A 24,677-nucleotide genomic window follows, 5' to 3' on the forward strand; every position below is an offset into this window, starting at 1 on the left:
CATTAAAATCAAGCACTTGAAAAAACTGCTGAAAAGCAAGTGCCTAGATACTAGTCATTTCAGCAAATAAACAGCTTTTATATATTCAACCATTTTAAGTCCATAATATTCACACCGTCTTGTTATGGAGTTCAGATCATACAAACACTGTAGAGATCAAAAACCTCCAAGAATGAAACTCATCAGGTCTGTGAGAAATACATATACCACATGTACAAGCAACAAATCTGGTAAAGTACTACAAACAAGGATGTGTTTTCATAAGAGAATAGACAAGTGACCTACTTCTCAGCTCAAACAAAAACAAAGAAGTAACTTCATGAGTTTGAAATAATCAGTAACACGCCCTGGTGGAGTGGAAACTTACGACCTGTTATACAGCATGTTTTTGTAGGCCAAGTTCAGGATTTCTAAAACAAAAACTTAAGATTGTGAACAGTAATAATGACAAAAATCAAAGTATACATATGAGCACATAATCCAAACAATAAAATACACTTTTGGCTCTTAATGAAAAATAAATTACAAAATACAATTAAAATCCTTGTAAATGCAATGATTAATTCAAAAATGTACCTTTGCTTTCATATACATTTTAAATGCAACCACAAAACAGATTAAAAAATAAGTATGCCAAAAGACATCTGTGGATAGAAAAAAAATGCTACTTAGCTCTAGAAGAATTATAAAAAACCAGAGATAATCTGTGTTTTGGTCAATAAATCTGTCTAGTCACTTCCATCTTCCACAGCCCTTCTTCAATACCTGGCAGTTAAACATGACAAAACCACAATTATGGCTTTAAAAGAAGCATGTATTTTCTGAAGAAGAAAATATGAAACGGGCTGTCTTGCCTACAGAACTGTTGGTTTGTTCATATTGCAAGCACTTCATTGTACTGTATAGAAGCACCTGACACATCCTTGCCATCTTATGATAATAGTACACTGCAAGACAAGAAAATTCCAGGAAAAAAAATTAAGGAAATTTTGGATGCTCTGGGCTAGTATGCAGTGAAGGGAGAAGTCTAATGCACTTCCACTGCATTTGTTTTCTAAACTAAAGAGCAAAATAATTAACTAATAGACCTCTAACTTTACATGGCATGTCCATATTTTCAAGTTAAAGATGCTGTCAATCATCAATTACCTTAGTGAACATACAGGCTTTAATACTTATTCCACTTTAACCAGATTCAGTATTTGCTCTGTAGAACTCTTCTGAAAGTAATTCAATCTTGTTATCATTACGAGAAGTCAACTTAAATTATACACACATTTGTATTCTTTGCACACTCTTATAATTTCTACTGTACTGCAATTTTCATTGTAGGCAAAATAAAAGCAGGTTTTCAAACCAAGAGGATACTGGAAACACTTTCCATTCATTAGTAGCACCAGCATTTTGACAACTGTCAACAGTTAAACCAGCCTCCACCGTATCGCTAGACAGTGACAATTTGAGTACAGTAACAATTTGACTAACCAGTAATACTGAGGCAAAAGAAGAAAAACAACGCAAGTGTCATAAAATAAATCTTAAGATTTTATTATTTTGCAATATGGTTGTGTACCTGTATTTTTCTTCAGCATTTTTGAAGAAAATCGCTTTAGATACACTGCTACAAATCCAAGTAACTGATTTATGACATCCGTCTTCATCTAAGACACTGTTACTACTTCCTAGGAAAGAAGAAATACTTCTCAAGTTCAGTTTTGCTCAAGATACTGTTCATTTCTATCATTTCATTGGTCCGTATGTTGATGGTCAAAGAAGCACTACTATTTGACAATACCTTAAAGCTTTCAGAACAGATGAATTAAAAAAACAAAAGATGGATGCAGAAGAACCATATCAAAGCACAGAGGCATGATATTGTTTCTGAGGGAGTCCTTGGAAAATCGTGTTTATTACGGAGGTTTTTGCTTTGGGTTTTGTTGTTGGGTTTTTTTAAGATCACAAGACAACAGTTGAACAAATAAGCATTTTCCCATGTTCTGTTTGGTTCTAGTCATTTGTTGCGCTGAATGGTTTTCCTTTTCCTCCGCTTGAATAAGCAGCAGCACCTGCAAATGTGACATGAATTACATATGACATAAAAAGAAACTACAAAACTAAACTGTTTACTGTATGTCTCTCCTTTGAAGTATGTAGCTCAGGTATAGCCAGCACCACAAGGAACACATTTAAGCTCTATTGTAGGCAATTGATTTATTAGATAAAGAAACTGAAGTAGAGATATTTTTGACACATTTCACCTTTTTTTGGAAAAGGTATCAAACTAAAAAAGCTTACAATACAAGTAGCTATTAAGTTCAGAGTATCGTTAAGAGTATCAAAAAGCACAGGTAATATAGGCCAACTTACAAAAGCAATTTTAAGAATAAAGAATATTCCATTACCTGAGTACTTGTTCATATTAACTGGCAATATGCCAAATAGAAACTTGTGCTTATGATTGTGTCACCTAAACTGTGCACTTAAGACACTATTGTTGCTAAGACAAGAAAACAATTTGAGCTTCCTTTGTCAACCAGAACTTGGAAAAACTTTCTTTAAAGTTATTCCACAAGATATTTTAGAAGAAAATGTTCATGAACAATATAATTAATGTTCTGATTCAGTGCTGTGATAATACTACTACAGTGAAAAATCACAGCTTAAATATAAAGAACACTGATATTCTCTCTTCTGCCTTATTGCATACTACATGAATGAAACTGAAACTGGCAAATACTGTGAATTTAACTTAGCAAATAGAGATAATCTGAAAGTACATGAAAGCACACTACAAAATGAAGAAGAGTTGTATGGAGATAGATATAGATAATATAGAGGAGGACTGCAGAAGTCCTGCAGAAAGTACTTTGGAAAATAAACTAAACAGGAAAGCAACAAGTAACACCAAAAAATTTTAATTCATTTAAATTGTACTGTTGGGTTTATTTTAAGCAACTGCCAGATCCTGAACACCACCTTTAAAAATAAAGCTTCACAGTAAAGTGTTCACAGTGTGTGTGATCAAAACTGAACATGCAAGCTGTCTACTTTAACAGAGGCTGCCCCATGGAGTTCTGTGGTTTGGTTACTGAATTCTCACTTGCAGCACTGTACACTGAAGAGTCTTAAACTATGAAGTACAACAGTAATGAAAATATAAATGTACTGGATCAATAGCCTTGATCAGTAAATCCTTAAGTTCACCAAGCATTTTATATCACTAAAATTCAGAAGGAATCCAGATGATTTAGTTTGGAATATGGGAAATGGGGAAAGAATTTAAAACTCAGGGAGAATAAGGGGCTAAAAATAAGGTTCTACAGGGGGTGAGAACATCCAAAGTAAGGGGAGACAGAAGTTACCTTCTCAAAATATCCAAGGCACTCTGTCGCTCAGTCACTGAAAAAGTAGCAGTGGGCAGAGGCAGACCAGAACTGCTCTGAGAGTTACATAACTTTCAGTAGAAAAAAACATTGGTTATTGATGAAGAGGAAGCCCAGAATTAAAATTCAGTAGGGGAAACTACATAGGTAAGTATTTTTACAGCTAGCAGAAGTATCATACTGTATTCACTAAATTAAAAGTACTTTTTAAAGAAGAGACATAATTGGTTTTAAAGGGTAGTAGCCACTGACTGTAACTGAAATTCCCCCGTAACTACTAACTCTTTTTTTTTAGCATTTGCCTATAATCACTAACATCCATTATCACTTAAGCTTTGACTTTCCTTGCAGTTGTATGAACTCGAATTTAGTTTTATTCTTCTTTCACCCCAAGTATTTTATGTATATATATGCCACATATCAAAGCAAAGGATTTTACAGTGCTCCTCCCTTTCAATATGAATTATCCTATAATCCTGTAGATGAGGAAATCCTACCCTCAACTGTGATGGTAAATCACTCGTACACTTGTTTGAGATTAGCAGGCCTCAGGTAAAGCCCACAGAAAAATTTTGTCTTGATTCATCATATTAGCATATACAGAACCCTGGTTACATAAGTAACTGTAGAAAGATGGAAGTACAGCAGACAGTTAATTTATATTCTAGAACAGCTATCTAGAATTTTAACTCTTTACTCTTTAAATAAATTTTAAATGGAGCACAACCCAAGTAGATCAGACTTCTTAAATGCTTAGGACTACTTGGATCCACCGCAATTCAAGGACACTTTAGGTTTTCTTGCTTTCCTTATCAGAAAATTTTAACTCATCCTTGCTGCAAATATCATACTGTCCTTTATTCCTTCTGTATAGCCTATTTAGTTTGCTATTTCACTGTCAATCAGAGAAAAAGGCACTATGCAATGGTGAATTCAAGAGTTCTATTTTTAACCAACATAAAGCACTACTTTTTTAATCCTCTGGTCTTCTGGAGTTTGCATAATACTACTATGAGTATAATTTCTATTAACAGTTGTTTTGTTTGGTTTCTTTTAATTATAAAAACTACTTAGCTGTATTTCAATTCAAGGAAAAATCACTAAATGCTGAAAATTTTTGTTTGATGTGGGAAAATAAGCATTTTATTAATAGATAACATACCTAAAAAGCACTAAAGGAATGCAAATTCCTAATGAATTGTAAACCACAGGACTGTCTTGGAAATTTGGACTAAAGTACACTGAAACACTGTGTATGTTTAAATCTAGAAGTGCTAGACTTCAACTTGGCTTCAAAGGCCAAATAAATGTAGTTTTAAAATATATGCACCTTTACATGGGATTAAGACAGATCAGACTGTATTGCCTGACTATAAATTTTATGAAAGAAACCCTGAATGAGAGATCCATAGTGCAGAATCTCTCAACTAGTATAATTCGTAACAGAAATGTAGACTTGTTCTTAAGAATATCGTCACTAGAGGGTGTTGTTGTCACTTACACATAATACAGATATTACACTGCTTAGAGCCACATTTAAAGTTATAGATAGGTGCATTATTAAGGACTATTAAACCACAAACTTATTATAATATTCAATATGCATGCAAAAATACAGAAGAGATATGCTTTAAAAAATTCTACTTCTAGGAAAGGATTTTCTTTATAATAAAGCATTTAATGACTGCTAACCTTTATCTGTAGTTTATGTAACATTTCTAGAGCAGGCAGTATAATAGCAATCTATAAAAATAAAAAACCACTGCACTTTTCCTGTACAATCCAAAGTGACCTTTGAGATATTATCTAAGGTAGCAATCTCAGCATTACAGTTTCGAACATTTCTTGTCCTTGAAACATTATCATACTTTCTTTTCCTATTTAATACCCTTCCTTCTACCATTTGAGCAGTCCCTTGGGCCAACATGCTAAAGCAACTTAATTTGTCATTTGTATTTAGATAGCTGTGCTTTTATATTTGCCATTGAGCATGTGGCAGGCACTTTAGTGCAGGATTAATAACAAGTGTTTGAAGTGGCAAAAAAGATGGAAGATGCAAAAAGGACAGATCATATAATCATTTCCTATTTGCCCTTCTTTGCCATCCCACAGAAGAGCCTTTTGGTTACCCAGATCACACATGCTTCATAGAAGCAACTGTTCTGATGGCTAGCAAACAGTAAAGACAGGTTAATTGCTCACTGATAAATGGAAGACCATCTGTAGAAGATTATGGAGAGATCTGTAGAACCCCAAGTGTCGGGGCAGCACAGTGATCAGGTTAGTTTTCTCCTTGCTTTACAACTTCAGTAAGTAACAACTGAAATAGGGCAGGTAGCTACTTTTCTAAAAACCCAAACCAACAAAAACAACCAAACCAACAACCCCCTCCGCCCCCAACACTCACAAACAAAACAAACCCACCAAAATGCCCAAAACACAGCACCCACTGCTAAGTCACACTAACTGCACAGCCACCATGAAAATGACATGGCATAAGATTTAGAATAAATACTGCACATGAGTACATAAATATTTATTGAACAATGAAATGTTTGGTTAAATGTTGGTTAAATGTCCCAAAACAATAAAATTCTTACTGAAGAAAAAAAACCTAAACTTATCCTTTCTGATCTACAGCATTTCAGTGAAATGGTAGCAGAAGCTCTAATATTCAGCTAAATTACATTTGTGTTCATAGTTAAAATCACACATAATGGGGGCAATCCCATATGAGGGGCACCCTTTTTTGAATCTTTTAAATAAAGATATAGTCATGCTAAGTTTCTAAACATAAGAAGACCTCTAGAACAAAGAATGAAGCATTTCTAAAAAAGATTCACACTTGTCTCCCCAGAGTATGAGGAAATGTTACACACAGAAGATATGAGCAAGGTTAGCTTTGTTCATACTTTCAGGTGGAGAAAAGATTACGAAAGAGGCACAAAGTGAGAGTCTTTTGAGAAAACAGTATCTCCTTAAAACCAAAAATACCCCTGTCACAGACATGAAGGATACTAGAAATCCCATTCCCTTACACTATTCTGCAGCATAAAACCTATGAACAAAATTTGAAATGTCTCACAACTTTTGATACTAAGCTTGTAATTATCATATTAAAATGTAAAATTATCTAAATCTCCTAAAGTGTTGTTTCTGAAAAAGTATGTGTACCTATGCATTGATGTTTGACAGGAAAGCTGGAGAGGGGGTGTGGGTGAGTGGGAATGAATGCATGTTAATTACGGCCAAACAACTTCTACCCCCAGAAAAGCCTCCAGTGATTGAGGAAACTGCAGTTTAAACAGACAGTGCTGAAACACTAATTTGAGTGTTTCATACTCAAAAAAAAAGAAAATTAAACTAAAGAGTAGGACACTGAGACTAGTTATTTTGTCTGTAACAAAACCAGTTAAGAGTAGGCCAGAAAGGTCAAGGATAGCATATTTGTCCATTATGTACTCACATCAGAAGGAGTGAACTTCTACATTTCTAAAGCAGCTGAGCATCTTGGCTCCTGAGAAGTCTCTTAACTTTCTGCAGGTAACTAAGTAAAGTAGGTAACTAAAAATGGGTTTAATTGTGCTAAGCACTGCCCGAAGTGGAAAAAATTTGATCTTTTTCTGTGTGCACATGAGCATAAGGGAAGTTATCACTGTGCTTATCTGAAGAGAGGGGACAGGGAATTTACATATGGGCAGCCTATCAACATCCTTGTGCTTTGGGATTTTTTTTGTTTCAAACATATACATATAAGAAAATTTGTATTTTAATAAGAAAATAATGTATTTATAAAAGAAAATGTATTCTTGACAGTAAAATACTACAGTACTCTACAAAGATGGCAGCAAAGAATTTAGTTCTTCTCAGTGCTCACAGAAAACCAGTGCAAAAACATGGCCCTACAGACACCTCCATTCAAAATTATTAATTATACATGCAAATGAAGCTTAACTACCAAAATAAGAATCTGTAAAACAATTGCATCAAGAAAAAAATTGCACTTTGAAAAGCTTCCCTTTTCCTAAAAGTTAGGAAAATGGGTCATAGAAAACTTGCTGCTACTGAATTGTTCTGCTACTAATGTATTCTTCATACTTGTGTGCCTCTATATTACAGTAAACTAGGTCCATATCCTTGTAAAATCCTATTTCAAGCACTATCATAAAATAAAACATGTTGGAATTCATACTGCCTTTAGCTATCAAGAATACTTTTCTGTATGATTTTGCAAGTCTGAGTTTACTACTCAAATATATAAACATCAGTTGTCCATCCCATGTTAACAGACCTTAGTATTTTTCCCTTTCATTACACTGTAACATTAAGGAACCCTGAAGTTATGTTTTAGTGATTAGTTAAAAGGTTGTCACAGAACAATATGCTGGTAAATACTTTGTTTGCAGAGATAACTGGCAAAGTGCAAACATTTGCACTTATTCATGTGAGTTATTTTCTAGATGTTAATACACTAGCTGAATGCTACAATATCTGAAAAGAATGTTTTCCCCTTTCAAACAGAATAGAAAGTAAGAAAAAATATTCTAGTACCCATTTAAAAGGTTGACATAAAGTACATCGCAGACTACAGAACTTAAAAGCAAGCAGGATATGAAGCAGGCAGAATAGCTCCTGAAGGTGGCTTTTTGTAAAAACAGTTAATTGTTTCACAGAATTGAAATGTATTTTGTCGTTTCTAAACAGACATTTTATTTTTAAGTTCCCTGAAATTAGTTTTAAACCCAATAACAAGAACAAAGCTCCTGGGGCTATTTCTGCCTGCCTGTGCTGTATAACTCACCACATGTTCAACACTTTCTGGCAGCTATACAGAAAGAGAGTAAGGGAAAAAAGAGAATCAGAATACCACATAGAGGAAAAATTTTACATCTTTCACACATGGCTTTTGGTAGTCAGAACACTATTTTAAAATAAGTATTTCAAAATTAGTTGGAATATCAAAAATGCATGCACTTCTCTAGCCAGCATAGCAAGATATGTCATTGAAGACTTAGCCAAAAAAAGCACAAGCTATAGGAATTCTACTATTTAAAAACTTAAAGGCAAAATTAAGTATAGCACTATAGTTTTTCCCCTCACCAATGGCTATTCAATTCAGATAATATTTTCTGAAAACCTATATGAGAAAAATATTGAAGCAGCCGAGCACACAAGATCCAAAGGATATAAAAAGAAGGACATACTTTGTTTCATCCATTACTTCTACTTCTGCAGGAGCTGTGATGGGTGCATTTGAACGGCCTGCGGTTGGGTCATCTGTGTTCAGTTCTCCATTTGTTGAGCTTACTACCTGAAATCACAAGAAAGACCTGAAATTATGCCAGTGCCAGACATACATTTGTTAATTCCTGAGGTTACAATACCTCTTAAAAAACCCAGTAATTTTTGTTATTTCCATAGTTATTTTTATTCCAGTAACAGTACCTTTTCCAGATTTTATTCTGGCATCTCTGTGCTCTTGTAATTTTCCTTTCATATCTATTAATGGAACTGTCATCTACATGACAGACTCAAGGTGAGTGGAAGAAGCAAAGCAACTCTGTGGATCAGATTTATTTATCTCCCCCACATCTCTTCAGAGCCTTAAGGGAAGGCACTAAGCACTTTTCTGATACCAATTCAGTCTATCTCTACACCTTCAGAGTATTTATGCTCCTTAGCTTAGGTCTTTACATTCAGAGTGAATATGAAGGCCTGATTCAGTTGTATCTCAAAGAGCACTCACCAGAAAAGGTGAAAACTAAGACCATCTTCTAGACCTAAGAGTATAGATGGTGTCCAATTTTTAGAACACAAAAACACCTACTGCCAAAAAAATTAATAAAAATCAGATTAATCTTCATTCCTATTAGTTTACTCTCAAACTCCTATGTAAATTGTTCAAGTCACCGTGAATGCTGTGGTTCTCTGGGAATATTTGTTTTGACTTTAAACCAAGGGGAACCCAATATTCTCTCTCAGCTCCTGTCAGCTTTCCTGCATGACAAATGGAGCCATTCCAGAGGCCTCTCTGTTATCCACCCCATAGAATACGAAAAGGAAGATGGTTAACCAGTTGTACACAAGTATCTATCTGATCAGAGCTGCTGACAGTGCTAATTGACCCATTAAAGACTTGACTGACCACGTGGAGAGGTCTACTAGCTACTAAGTAGCAGCAACTGCTTGGCAAGGCACCAAGCATAAAAATATCATTCTGGACAAATAACACAAGAGTTTGCAGAAAACATCTGTAAAAAATTAATCAGCTATAGAGACCAAGAGCAGTCCATAATTCAAGATTATTACCAGCTGTTGCCTGACGGTCAGAGATTAAGGTAGATGAAAGGACAGGGAAGGAAAGTCATCACCATAATATTATTTCCCTCACTCTTCCAAGCTCTCCTCTTAATATAGCAGTTATGTCTCATCTATTTATAACCAGAGCTAAGAGTCTAGTCTATGGAGGCTTGTTTTGTGGTTCCCATCATAACTAAATACAGAGCTTCAGAAGTTTGCTGCACTCCAGGCGTTTTCCATGCCATATGCTGACATCAGGACAAGTTTTCTCCTTTTTCTGATTTCACTAAAATAGGAGCCACTGCAAAAATAACCCTAGAAGCTTGTAACAAAATAAAAAAATGTCTGAGATTGCAGGAATCTAGCTACTTAAATTTCAGTCAATATATGCGAAGGAATTATGGGAGATTGGACTTTATTTCTGCAATGATAAGTAAGTCAATGGAGTGTCAACAGGGTATCTTAAGCTTAGTTTCGTATCATTGGGCACGACAGAAGCACTTCAGATTCAGTGACAGAAATAGGTAGGAATTGTACTTTAACAAACCTTAAGACAGTGGAGAATGCATCCTGAACCAAACATCCTGAGTTAGTATTTATCGGGTTTTACAGAGTCACAGAATATTCTGAGTTGTCATCACTGTCCAACCACCTCACCAGGTATCTTACTGTGAAGATCATTTCATTGCTTCTTGTGAAATACCCAGAGTGGAAAAGTGCATCAGAAGTATTTTCTAACTAAGATAGGAGCAGTCATAAAAATGTAAGGGTAAAAAAAATTTGCTCAACTTGCCCACCAAATGAGTTTGGTTCCAAAGGAAGCACAGAATGGTTATGGCTGGAAGGGACCACTGGCGGGGTAACGCTCACATGCAACTTCCTGTGCATAGTTATATAACTAACCACAACTACAGCCCATACTAATCCATGTGCAGCAATATCACACAATTAACACTGTAGTTAACCTTGCCTGCAGCCCTAATAATGCAGATTTCTGCTCCATAATCTAGACTTAAAAAGAACTTTTCTAAAAACTTTTCTAAAAGATCCGTGCTCAAGATTAAGTAACAGTGGTTGACGAGAAACAGAGGCCTTTGTCTTCAGTTTACTCAAATAAAAGTAGGGTACATCAAGAAAAAACAAGACCCTTTCTGGATGGGAAGCAAATACAATACAACTTAGCATTCCTAACTGTTGTAAAGAACAGGTCACAGTTTGCAGAGGCATTTGCAAGAACTCCTATTTTCTTCTCTTTTCCTAAAAGCAAATGAAAAAATGTATGACTTTTACACAAATATCAAACACACTGCCCAACTGTAGCATCTGTAGAGCTTTCACATGACATTCTCCCTCACACTTCCTTCCCAGGAGTGCCTGTGCAATGATTCACATCTATCTTCTCGGACAACACATTCAAAAAAAGAGATCCAACTCAACTACGCACATATCTTCATTTGAATTGAAAAATATTAAAGTAGGTATCTAGAACTTCTTCCTATATTAATAATATTTTAAGTATTATGTATGTGTTGTACTAATCTAAACTGACAATCTTTAAAGTAGGCAAAATCATCCTCTGCTGGGGTCAATGCACTACTATCTGGTAAAAAAAAAAAAACAAAGCTTATTGCAGCTTATTCTTCAAACTGACTTCAAACTTACTAGTTTTTCTTGACAGTGGTTTCCATTAACTGGACAAATCTCTTTTCAAGACAGCTTTTGTCCTAAGTTGGCTTATTATTTTGACTGTTTACTTTAAAAGAATTCAAAACACTTTGTCGAAAACTTCTCACCAGATAGCAAAAGCCCGTCCTGCCTTGCTCTGGTCAATGACAGACAATCTCTGTCTCTTTGACAGATATCAGGGAGAAAGAGACCATAATCTTTCCCACACACATACACACCCAAACACATTCACCAAATACACAAACAAATACTATCAAGTGTAATTGTCTGTTGCATGACTTAGTTTAGATGGGAGGAATATGAAGTTCTTCTTTCTGGAAAGAACTATGACCACTGAAAGCATAAGTGAACCGAACGGTATGTAGTATAAATCCAAAAAACAGCATCAGTCATGCTTCTCCAGAATCACAAATGTCCTGAGTTTCACTCAAATCTATTACTGCCAAAAGCAGCTCTGGGAGCTCATCACTAAGATGAAGAAACAAGAAACTAACAAAGGCCCATACAAAGGAGTACAAGAGATAGGCAGGAGTGCTTCAATTCCACTGTCAGTAAGGCTACAGCTGCATGAATTTAATTCCATGTTACATCAGTACTTTGCAATCTGACCTAAAGCCTTTAATCAGTTAGGCCAATCATTACACTTTTCTCTCCAACTACATGCTAATCAGCTCAAAAATCTGCCCAACACAGGCAGGAAGACACGGGAATACAACAGAATTGAGCAAGAATAAGTCATCCAGAGGACATCGTATGCACTGAAGGAGTGGTACACCAAATTGTGTAGCCAGAATGTGCCACAAATGAGGCACAATGAAAATTCATCACAGTAGATCCACATAAAAAGTTAAAACTTTAGGAAAGAGAAGCACTGATACATGACCCCAAGTTTGCTCTAAGAAAAATTTTTAATTTAATTTCTCTGCTTGTGACTCAAGTTGGAATGGATTTCCCTTGATGAAATCAATGGCCTGATGAAAAATGCGAGGCACAATTCATCTCTTAGAAGACTTGAATACCACTACAGTGAAAAAATTAGGATATTTAAGTTATGGTTTTGCACCTAAAAGTTCTGTTAACAAAATGCAGATGAACATTTTTCCCTGAATAGACGAAGAATTAGGTTTCAGAAAACAAATATTTTAAAAGTTTCAAATTAGAAGTATTTCAATATTGAAGATTAACTTAAGCTGTTCACCTAGTTTCAATAACCACTAAACTGAAAACTACTTTAACCATTTTTATAAACTTATCTTCATTGAAATTTAGTTACTTCAAATTTAATCAGTTCTTTAAAAGTTTAATATGAAGAGCATCTATATAAAGAAGCATTGGTTGTTTCTTGCTACCCTCTATGCCATGAGGTAAAGAAACAAAAATTCCACTCACTAGCCATTAATGACACATTAATTGTGGAACAGATTGATTTCTTCAACACATGATCCTCAGGAAGCTTGGTAAGGGCCATTTATAACAGACAAAGTTAAGCCTAAATGCCAGTTCCCTAAATGGCAACAGTAAATCTTCAGCCTCTTTACTTTTAGATTAGTATGTAAACTAACCTTTTACTTGCTATGTTCAAAAAACCAGTTAGAAAGTGTGCCATAAAAAACAAATTTTGCTGATTTTCATTACTATAATCACAACAAGGAATTGCAAAAATTTTAAACAGACATAGAAAAAACCCCTTCATTCCATTAAGAATCTCAATAACTGAATTCTCCACTCAAAAAAAAAAAAAAGCATTCAGTAGTGATATTACACAATCATTTATTTTACCTTCAAAAAGTTTTCCGTTAAGACAAAAGAATAAAAGTCATCACAATACCTTTTTAGTTCACAAAAGCTTAGGAACATTTATTTGTTTCATCTAATGCTTTAGTATCTTCACTTCTTGAAGGAGAGGAATCTTGCAATTCAAAACTACTGACATCAAATATAAAAACCTTCCAAGCAGTTTCTAAGTACTTTACTGGGAACTCTTTAACCCAATCTTTCAATCTAACCTCCTTTTAAAGAATTTCCCAATGGGAAAACAGAAAGAGAAAAGGTAAGAGGAAGATCAGTGAGTAAAAAAAAGTAATGGAACAGACTAATACAGTCTTTATGAGTGCACAAGCAGATTGTAGCTCATGCAGATAAAGAAATAATTCGGTGTTGTACAACTGACATTTTGCGAACTGAGGCAAACTTACAAAAACAAAGGCACAAAAGAAGTTGTTGAATGAATTGCTGGGAGGTATCAGTTGATCATTAATAAGTCTACACAAACTAGAAAGATGGACTGAGGTAAATGGAAAAAGGGATGTCTTCCCTTTTCAACTCAATTTCCTAATACTATTTGAACTTTAACTGATGCTACAAAGCATAATTAGACATGTCTAAGCACATTAGGATCTTTTGAACACAGGCCTAGGGTCTGGGATAAATTAAATTAATGCAAAAACCAGAACAGTATCTATTAATGAACAAACTTGTTTGAACCTCAACAGTTCCCACTTAAACTTATCACTAGGAGCATACAAATGTATGCTAACAAATATATACACCAACATTAAGTCCACTTGATGTTAGTATGTCACAGAAAAGAATCACTAGCACATTTTAACAATCTCCAAAAAAAGAACCTCAGAGATGACGGCAGCAGTAGTATTACAGATGACTAATAGCGCTGACCTAAAAACATTCCACTGTCACTTCAAAATAATCTGACAGATTTTCATATCTTGCAGAAAAATTGATAAAACTGATCTCTAAGATGAGCAATGGCTCACTAATATCACAGAAAAAAATAAATACACTTTAACTTCACACTTCAGACTTAACTTTTCCTTTGAATAATTTTCTGTGGCACTTCTGGAATTTGTCTCCTTGAAAGCAATTAAGAATCCAACTGAAGCAGCTAGCTAATGAAGCAACTTAACAAATAGCATGATTCAGTAAGTATGCCTGCAACAAAGGGGTATTTGGCAACAGCCAGAAGCTATGTCACAGCATAACTGAAGATATTATGTGATTTTGTAAGTGCCCTTAACAAGGAAGCATCACCACTCCACAACAAAAAGCAACCCTGCTGCACAACACCTGATCTCCAAAGACACAGACCATGGCTGCAGTTTCGCACAGTGCTTTATTCACGTGGCAATTGCTTAGCCTCAACTGATCTAAATGATCTGAACTCAGACAGACTGCCTGTATCCTTTGAGGAAAAAGAATAGAAACAACACTATATTAACAGTAAGGAATACTAGTGTTACTTGTGTTATTTCCTAGAAAATGTTCTCCCCATCCCCAAAGGGTATTTAGCATATTTTACAAAGGAAGAAAATTTCTTATAATGGTTACATTTTACCTGACAAAGAATAAAACATTTCGTAAGCGCCACGATTGCCAACAGAGACATATGATGACACTTCGAAAGTTCTACTAACTGTAATTTAACAAATTCAGTGGGTATTTTTCGAACCTAAAAAAAACGGGAAAAGAAATTCTGGAAGATACTTCAAATCCATTTTTGATTCCTCATGACTATGCTGTTCCCAAAAGATAAATAATTACCTTTAAAACTTATGTTATTGAGGGAACAATTGTAATTCAAGTTAGATACACAGGTGAAGTTTTTTAAACACTTCTGAATGGGAAGCACAAAACATTTAAACTTTTCTTGATACACAGTAATAATTATCATCTACTAGATTTTATTACATGACACATGACAGCTGTTTCTAAAGCAACAAAATTTTGAGAATGTTATCACACTGACAGGACTGCAGCACTGTTTTCTGTACCCTGAACTTTTTATTCTTTCTTCAGGTCTTGACAATTTTTTTCCAAAACAAAAACTTCACAAGAAACATACGCAACTTAGATTGTCATAATCAAAAATGCAGTAGACAATTTCCACACAACACCTCCCATCCAGATAAGATTTCCTAAATCTAAATCATTTTCATTTGGGACTCAAAGCTCAAAATCTACATAGACTTCACAGCTGCATTTTGAATCTTTCAGTATTAATTCATTACATATTACCCCAACTATTTCACCCTAAATATATTTCAAAGAGCAAGACATCAAAAATTTCAAAAATTAATTTAAAAAATTTAAAACCAACCAGAAAAAAAATCTTCTTTGAAGATGAAATAAACGAATAATAAATAATAATAATAAAGGAAAAGCTGTTGGTTTCTTCTCATTTTTTCACTGGTATGTGTGAGGTACTGCCCTGGGAACATTCTTCTAGTCAATTATTGTTTGAATAAAAGGAGTACAGTTTAAGCAAATATCACTAAATAGCATCTTAATTTGAAGTTTACTTAAGGAACAAAAAATATTACTTGAGCAAAACTGAATTCAGTGAACAGTGTTTTTCAGTTGCTGATACAACTAACACATTAAAAGTCTAAACTTCAGCTGCTTGCACTAAGGTAAGCATATATTCTCTAAAAAGACAGTTCAACTGTTTTAAGACTTTCACTAAGAAACATGCAAGAAAAATTCCATAAACAAAAAGTTCCATACTTTCAGCACCTTTTTTAATTTCAGTTTGACAATTGAACTGTGAAGTAATAAATAACAGCAGAAATTTCTTGGTAAGAAATCTTAATATGAAAATATGAATTATGATACACTACAGGAAAATAGTATTATGTAATGCAAAACAACTGATTTAAGTCATGCAAAGAAGCAGAAAATACCTGTACAGAGCCACCATGTCTGTCAGATGTCAGGTGAGCCCTCAAATGATGTGGATTGGTTTGTTGTGAGTCCCAAGCTGCCCTATGATCTGTAGACTATCATTTTTGAATGTATTAGGATTTATGCAAAAGAAGAAAAAAAAATTTAAAATAAACAATTTGTGCATTATTATACATTATTTTTAAAAAGCACAGAAGCACTACACACTCAATCCCTATATAGATTGCACTTCCACATTATCAACATACTTACATATGCCTTCATATACATTTTCACAGAGAGGTGAAGCAGCTAAACCTCAAAATTCCTAGTAAGAAAAAGCACACTAAGACAACCCCGCAATTTTGCTTAGGTAAATAGACACAGCTCTGAATTCCTAACACTGTTACCACCTTAGTCATTAGCCTCATTTAAAAAAAACAAAAGTGAAAATGTCATACATACATGTTAGAACTGAAAGAGAGGATACAGTGCATGGAGGAGAGACAGCAAATAAAGAAGTGTGAGTAGGGAGAAAATACACTACTGATTCACTACACTGCCTCAGAGCTTCAAACAAGCAAGCTTTTAGGAGATATTTATGTATTTCTATGTATGTAGACTTTAACAAAGATCTACTTAAATCAATGTAAAAACAAAGAAAACCTAGAGTCAATTTTATTCTCAAATTCTAATAAAAACATAGCACAAATCATTTGACAAAAGACATAGTAATGCTGATAATCTTACATGAGTATCTTACCTGATTTTTGGATTGCTGCAATCTGTCTCTGTGCTGATACGCTTCTCTGTTTGAAGACATTGCAGGGTCTGAATGTATTGAACCCACTGGAGTAGGCTACAAATATAAATAATATGTACCAACTGGTAAAAAAAATAAATTTCTAAGTCTCACCAAAAGCTACAGGTCTGTAATAGAAAATAATCCTTAAATCTGACAGTTTCAAGTAACACAAAATTATCAGATTAAAGCAGAAGCTTCACTAGATATTTACTAATACCAATTTTAAAAAAAGCAAACCAAGACTTACAGAATTTAATGAAGTAGCAGTCCTAAGTATGATCACACATTAATTTTCTGGAAGACTTTAGACTGTTACTTTTGCAGTTAGCAGTTAAGACATTCTGATGAAATCTGATGAAAGTCCTAAAGTAATTTTTAATGCAAAACACTGAAAAAATATTTTGCAATAAATACTATAATTCTTTCAGAGTCACCTAGAGAACTGCAGAATGAACTGTATATTCGGAAACTGGTCAAAATAATACATATTAGCCCTCCCTTCCCTATGTGTTAAAAAGAAGTGAAAATTTTGAGAAGCTGAAGAAAACCCCATCCTCTACCCTTTCTTAAAGTATATAAACAGAGTGTTTCTGAAACCTTAGATGCTCTGTGATGAAATATGCAATGAATGATGCAATATGAAATATTTCTTCATAATGAACTTATAAGTATCTGGAGTATACCTCATATGCAGAGAAGTTATAGGTCTGCATTTTAAAAATACTGGGAAAAAAAAAAACCTGCAACCATGACAATCACCTGCAAAATATTATGCTCCTTCAACTCAAAAACCAATCTGAATTTCTACGACCTCATTTTGGATTAAGCAGAGATGCACTTTGACATTAAGGGTACATTTGGAAAGAGACTGAATATGAAACACTCAAGCTGAAAGATAATGTTAGAACATGCATCTGCAGATGGACTTTTAATAGCAGCTGTTCACAACTCTAAATAGCAGCGTAGAGATGCACACATCTTATGAAACTCAAAACTGATCACAGAAAAACCCATTCTATTACTAACAGCTGAACTGTACTCACCAACTGTTTGCCAATCCAGTCGTATTCATAATCAAACAAATAGCCTTTTCGATCAAGTAAGTCTGTGAAGAGCTTTCTCAAGTAGTCATAGTCTGGCTTTTCAAAAAAATCTAGCCTTCTTACATAACGTAGGTAAGTAGCCATTTCCTCTAGATAAATAAGGAGTATACATATTTGCCAACATCTGTTTTAAAGGAACTCAAAAAAACCCCACCACCTTATTTCATTTTAAAGCAACTTGTACATCTCACCATAAAATCTGAACAGTTGTTCACCATGAAAAAGTGGTGAACAGAAAAAAGAAGTTACTTAACAGTAATAATGTTCTTGGAGATGCTACCATATTCTGAGATATATTGCCATATTCCAAACATATCCAAGCAAGTGACACCTCACTAATTTTTCCTTCACGTTACCTGTTGAGATCTTCTATTCAACATTCCAATTCTAACGCACAGTGTGCAAGAAAGCGTGGAGAGAAATGCCTCTACTTTCTTCATTCCAATGAATTTTACAGAGACAAGACTAAGGAAAGGTAAAAAAGGGGTATACAACATAAAGCATCAGCCTCCTGTCCACAAGGCCTACTGCGGACGGATTTCCTTTCATTTGTCATGAGCTACTCTCAGCAAATCCACTTTGCCTATCAATGGTATTTTGATTACTTTTCAAGATGTTTACTTATATTGTGGCAAAATCACATCCATGTCATACACGTCCCGTTCCAAGCACTTTATTACTACTTTTAGAAAACGTCATATTTGCTTCTGTCCAATTTTCCAACGCCTCATTGATTCTGCCTGTACTTACAGAGAACTAGAAGTGACACCTGAAACTTGGAAGTTATTTTAAAAATTATTTTAAGCTTTTTCTAATGCACCTTGTTTTTAATAGGGGTATGATATCAGATTTGAGCTGAAAAGGCTTGCAAAATTCTCAGTGTGAAGATACAAGCGCAGACTAGTTGATCACTGTAACCATACATACAGTATTTTTTTAATGTTTCCTTTAGAAGAATCTATATTTGAAGAACGACAGCATTAGCCTACTGCTGCTTCAAAGGATAATTCTTCTATCTGAGCCCAGTCTTGTTTAACTTATCCATCAATGACTTGGATGAAGGGGCAGAGGCCTCCTCAGCAGTGTCACTGACAATGTAAATCTGGGATGACTGGCCAATACCCCAGGGTACTGTGCAGCCCTTCAGAAGGACCTTGACAGGCTGGAGAGACGGGCAGAGAGGAACCTTCTGAAATTCAGCAAAGGCAAATGCAGGGTCCTGCACCTGGGGAGGAGCAAGCCCAGGCACCAGCACAGGCTGGGGGTGACCTGCTGGAAAGCAGCTCAGTGGAGGAGCTGGGGGTGCTGGTGGACAACAAGCTCTCCGTGAGCCAGCAGTGTGCCATGGGGGCCAAGAAGGCCAACAGCATCCTGGGGTGCATTGCAAAGAGCAGGTTGAAGGAGGTGATCCTGTTCCTCTACTCAGTGGCTGTGTCCAGTTCTGAGTTCCTCAGTAAAAGAGAGACATGGAGCTCCTGGACTGGGTCCAGCGAAGGGCTATTAAGTTGAGCAAGGGACTGGAGCATCTCTCATGTGAGGAAAGGCTGAGGGAGCTAGGCCTGTTCAGCCTTGAAAAAAGGCAACTGAGATGAGACCTGATTAATACCTATGAATATCTAAGGGGTGGTTGTCAAGAGGACGGACCAGGCTCTGCTCAGTGGTGCCCAGCAATAGAAGGAGAGGCAATGGGCAGAAACTGATGCACAGGAAGCTCCACCCGAACATGAGGAAGAACTTCTTTACTGTGCAGGTGACTGAGCACTGGAACAGTTTGCCCAGAGCTTGTGGATTCTCCTTCACTGTAAATATTCAAGATCACCTGGCAAAACCCTGTGCAGTGTGCTCTGGGATGGCCCTGCTTGAGCAGGGAGACTGGACCACACGACCCACTGTGGTCCCTTCCAACCTGACCCATCTGATATTCTGGAATCTACTAAGCATACTCTAATTTTAAACCCAGATATTAAGCAATTACCTATGCCAGTTTCATTTTATAAATTAATACATAACATTTTACTAACAGCAGACATTACCTGGGAAGTTTTCACACAATACTTCTATAGGAGTTGCTCGTTTAGTGTCTCCAATTTTCTGGTAACGTTCTTTTAATGTATCAGCCTACGACAGAAGAACAAAAAAGCTTTTGAAGTTATACAGCTTGCAGACACACATTCAAAAAAACCCCAAACACATCAATAAAAGCCGATGATCTGAAAATAGGACAGAGGAAGACATCAAAACCCACTACCTTTAAACCTTGCCATGGAAGACTTCCTCTGAGAAAATACATAAACATATGACCCAAAGCTTCCAAATCATCTCTTCTGCTTTGCTCTGAAACAAAATGCAAATATTATTAGAAATTTCAATCTGTGTAATTTTACATTATATTTTAAAAACTAGCCTCCAAATTATATAATAATAATTGTTAGGTATAAAGTACTTGAAACCAAACTGTGCATGTGGGGGTGTTCTTGTGTACTATGGACTGCCTTAAGAACACAGCTAAACCCAGAAAAAAAGCAGGTGCAAACTGCAGGTATACTCATCTCAACAGCACTTTAAGCAAATGATCTTACTGTAAGAAATCGTTCTTACTGTAAGAAATCGTTCTTATTCTAAAACACCTTTGACCCTTAAAATTGCATTTTAATTCTGACATTTTTTTTACCTATTATTTGTGAACTTGAAACAATTTAAGAAAGCTTCAACAGAATTAATTTTTCCTCTAAAAAATCATGGAGAAGATGGTGTTTTCTTCAGGGACCCATTATGGAATTTCTGAGCCAAAGGTAGATTGAAGAAGGCTCAGAAGTACTATTATTTGAACAGAAAGCAGCATGTACCTTCAGCCTGCTATCAAGTCTAGCTGACATATGAGCTTTCACAGAACACAATGCCTGGCAAAGCTACAATTTTTCATCTGCAGTAAAGCAGTGGCAGTCCTTCAAAAAGCTCACAGAAGGTTAAAGAAAAAGAAAAGTAACAAGTAAAACACAGTGTATTCAAAGTTTTCAAAGTATATTTCACATAGGTTTTAAATTAAATCCATCATTCTTGGGAAAACTAAAGGTTATAGAGAATAGTGAGTCTCTAAATTACTAGCAGAAAACAGACCTTTTTATTTCCACCTAACTTCATTCTGTATTGCTGTTGAAAGAAATGTTACACATTGTACGTATTGTAGTAAGAGGCAGTATCTAATTCTACATTTGACTTTGTCCCTGACACAAGGAAGAAAAACAAAATAGTAACATTGTTTCTACTCGGTATTTCACAAAACAAAATTACTATGCTTTGATAACAAGAGAAATGGAGCAGGAAGGTAAAAGAAAAAGATGTCAACAAAGCCAACCTGGCCCTGATCTGATCAACAGATAATATTGCCATAAATATATTGAATCTGAGGAACAATTTTTAGTTTTCGTATAAATAGAACAATGTACTTACTATGCTGTTTCCTAGCCCTATCTTCTCATTTGAACACTGAATAAACACATATTATCAAATGAGTAAGCAAATACCAAAAAAAGGATGGTGGTAAGATGTAGGCTACATCTAGGCCCTCACTTCATCACACATCTGCCAGCCACATGAGGCTCTTTCAGTGATTTCTCCTTCACTCATTTCCATGTTTCCAATTCCCTTGCCAACACTCTTGTGCTCACTTTTGCACTCTTGCTGTCCACTGCTGCCACTTGTCTCAGTGAGGGAACTCCAGACAATTTGGTCCTATCTGAATTTCTCTGCTGACTCTGCAACATCCCACTTGCTGACCACATGCTATCCTGATACAATCTCATAGGTTAAGAAGAAAGCAGGAGTAAGCTGCAAAGTTCTACACCTGACAGGTTTCAGAGCGTGAAAGAAACGTTAGGTCCAGTTGCTGGCAGAAATCCTCTGCTCTTTATGAGGTAGAGTGAACATGCAGAAAATCACTACTTCAGGGACAGTGCTCCTGACAGACACCTCATGCAATGCAGTGCGTTTCATGTAACGCAGATCAGTGCTAAGATGGTGGCAAAGCATATGAGGATGTTGAAAGTATGCAACAGATGGTCCACCTCTGGGCAACACTAAGGTATGGCCCTTAAAAATGTACTGGAATGTTCCACTTGGTCTTTGCTAAGGGACAATAATTCCTCTCTTTCAATTAATTTCTATGAGTTATGCCAATGAAAAATTAACCTTTTCTCTTTAAAAAAACCAACCAAAGTAATAGCATCTTATTGAGGCAATTGCTCTTTTACAGAGAGTCCTATCTATGACACTTTTAATCTTTATTATTTCAAATTAAGGTGTTTCGTGGTGGTATTTTGTTGGGGGTTTTTTTGGGGTTTTTTTTTTGTTGTTTTGTTTTGTTTTTTAATGAGATGTGGACTGTTGGCAATATTTCTGTAGGACAACAGAAATTTCTTTGGGAACTAGGATAGAACATTTAAATTCACAATGCCCTCAAAAATATGCTACAGGAAAGGATTTTGTGTTTGTTTTAATTTGGGGGACAGGGACTGTTATTTAGAATCCATGCAAGTTCTTCACTGATCACTTTGGAGTAATTAAGAAACAGTAGTCAAATATCCTTTCCTATGGAAATCTTCAAGATGAGCCTGAAAAACAGGAAATCCAAAGACTATACTGCTATTATTCAAAGAAGGACATCCAAAAACTGGAAAAAACTAGCAGTGGACTAGCTGGAAGACAAAAGGATTTCAAGCATCAGCTGGAGGAAGAGCTGCTGATGTATATAGATCCTATTGCATCACATTTTAAAGAGATTGAGAGGATATGTTGCCTAAAAGGTAATACAATCATGAGATAACAAATACACAACAAAGTTTTAGGGCACATGGTTTCCTCTCTCTCAAAGAGATCACCTGAAGCTAGCTAAATTGGTAAAAAATTAATATTTGTTATTTAACTCATAAACTACCGACAATTATCTCAATTCAAATAGGCTGATTTAAATAAAAACTAGAGCTTCATTCAGCAGGCTATCCCCAGAAATTATCTTTTTTTAGCATAAACACTTAAGTAACCGTAACACAGTTTAAACAACAGACATTCAGTCTTTAGTAAGCATCGAACTCCCTAAAGAAAGTTTAGGAAAGCTTTAGCAGTAGAAACATCTGTTTGGATCAGAAGACACAGTATTAGTTACTGAGAAGGTGACATGGTTAGATACAGAGATGGGAAGTGATTACCTAGCTTCAACTCTGAGTTCTTAAAATTTAGCAAAAATAAATTTGAATCCCAGAGTCTGTACTCTTACTAAAAATGACTGGATTTCATTCAATATTATGAGAGAAGAAAACCTTTCTTCCCAAATAAAACCATGAATCCTGAAGTTAATGATTCTGGTTCATAACAATGAAGTTGCATGCCAATTTTATCATAAGCACACATTCTACACCATACTGTTGTCTTAAGAATAATAGAGACTGAAAATAAAAAAAAACTTTATTTTCATTTATACATTTAACTAAGGGTGCAAAGACTCATTTATTTTTTTATTAGAAGCACTGTTTCATATTACTGTGGATTTATAAGGTTAACTTACACAGGAAAAGGGATTTATCTAAAACAGCTAAAATTCTGCCCTGAGGTCCAGTGATAATTCAGTGAGTATAAGGAAAACACCAAACTTCCTAGAAGGGAACCTAGGTCTGGGAAAGGACTTCATCCTGAACCACTGGCTCATAAAATTTTAGGATCAAATGTTTATTTTTCTTGCTGATGGTTTATATTACAAAGGAGTCTAGCCCCTACAAAAGTGATTTTCAATCTAGAAGATATGAAGGTCTGACAAAAGAGTACACATATTAAAGGTAAGAATGGGGTTCTCCTAATTCTGTTTGAGGATAAGCACAGTTTAAAGAAATTGGCTTTATTTGGCTTTTCTATTGGCATTAAGAGCAGACCTGATTCATTCCCAGAAGAGTTTCAAGTATTCATTGTATGATAACTAACCTCTGTCTCTTCAATAATTAAGCGCTACCATGAAAAGACCAATACAATCAAGGATATGGGTTGTTCCCCAGAGACCATTACAGATGGCTAGATTAGAGTAAGTTATGACTCCATGTGACTATACTTTCTGTAGTCAATAACTTTGACAACACTTTAAGACACTGTTTTTCTGAATTTAGGGAAATCCCAAAATAATTACCAATTTACATATCCAGCAAACACAGAAAATTGAAGGACTTTTACAGATGCAGATTTTTGTCTTCATTAACCTCCCAGTCAGAATCTACACTCTCTGGAACCTCACTTTCCCTTCCTGAAAATGAAGTGAACTGGAAAAGAAACAGAGAAATTTTATCCCTGAGAGAAATTATCTCATGGGAAGGTAGAGCATCAGCTACATTCTAGTAAGGGCTGCAGAGTATTTGTATTTCCTTCAAACAGCTCTCTGAATAAAGCCATGTTATTCTTCACAGAGACAAAATACCTTCTATTCCATATACAAATTCCCAGTTTGGCACAAAACTACCAGAAATCCAATCAAATGTCTCTTCTGAAACAACAGATTACTGGCTACAGCACGTTCAGTAACTGTATATTTTCTGTATGTACCTTAAAAGAGTGGGCTTTGGTGATTTTGTGCAAGTTTTGATTATGCATTTAAAGTCTTTCTAGTAGCTATGCATTTGTTATGATAGTTTTAAATACTATGGATCCTTAAGCGTACTTTTGATTCAAGGACAAAATCCTTCCTTA

The 24,677-nt window shown here is 35.4% G+C and overlaps 1 protein-coding gene across 7 annotated transcripts in view; it reads right to left on the reverse strand.

The window, feature by feature from the left end:
* Positions 1-351: 351 nt before the first annotated feature.
* The window catches only part of CSNK1G3 (casein kinase 1 gamma 3), an 82,712-nt gene continuing 58,386 nt past the window's right edge, over positions 352-24,677 (reverse strand). For 5 of the 7 annotated variants that reach the window (XM_048291413.1, XM_048291410.1, XM_048291416.1 and 2 more), the window contains 9 exons: positions 20,203-20,288; positions 19,988-20,072; positions 17,895-18,043; positions 16,810-16,905; positions 16,067-16,162; positions 8,588-8,694; positions 8,185-8,208; positions 3,363-3,454; positions 352-2,066 (listed from right to left, as the gene is read on the reverse strand). In XM_048291413.1, the coding sequence (XP_048147370.1) occupies positions 3,397-3,454; positions 8,185-8,208; positions 8,588-8,694; positions 16,067-16,162; positions 16,810-16,905; positions 17,895-18,043; positions 19,988-20,072; positions 20,203-20,288 (701 nt within the window). In that variant the 3' untranslated portion in view covers positions 352-2,066; positions 3,363-3,396. The remainder of the gene's footprint in view (positions 2,067-3,362; positions 3,455-8,184; positions 8,209-8,587; positions 8,695-16,066; positions 16,163-16,809; positions 16,906-17,894; positions 18,044-19,987; positions 20,073-20,202; positions 20,289-24,677) is intronic. The other 2 variants (XM_048291414.1, XM_048291415.1) reach the window with 2 other exon arrangements.

Source organism: Corvus hawaiiensis, chromosome Z, assembly GCF_020740725.1.
Source record: "Corvus hawaiiensis isolate bCorHaw1 chromosome Z, bCorHaw1.pri.cur, whole genome shotgun sequence".
NCBI lineage: Eukaryota > Metazoa > Chordata > Aves > Passeriformes > Corvidae > Corvus > Corvus hawaiiensis.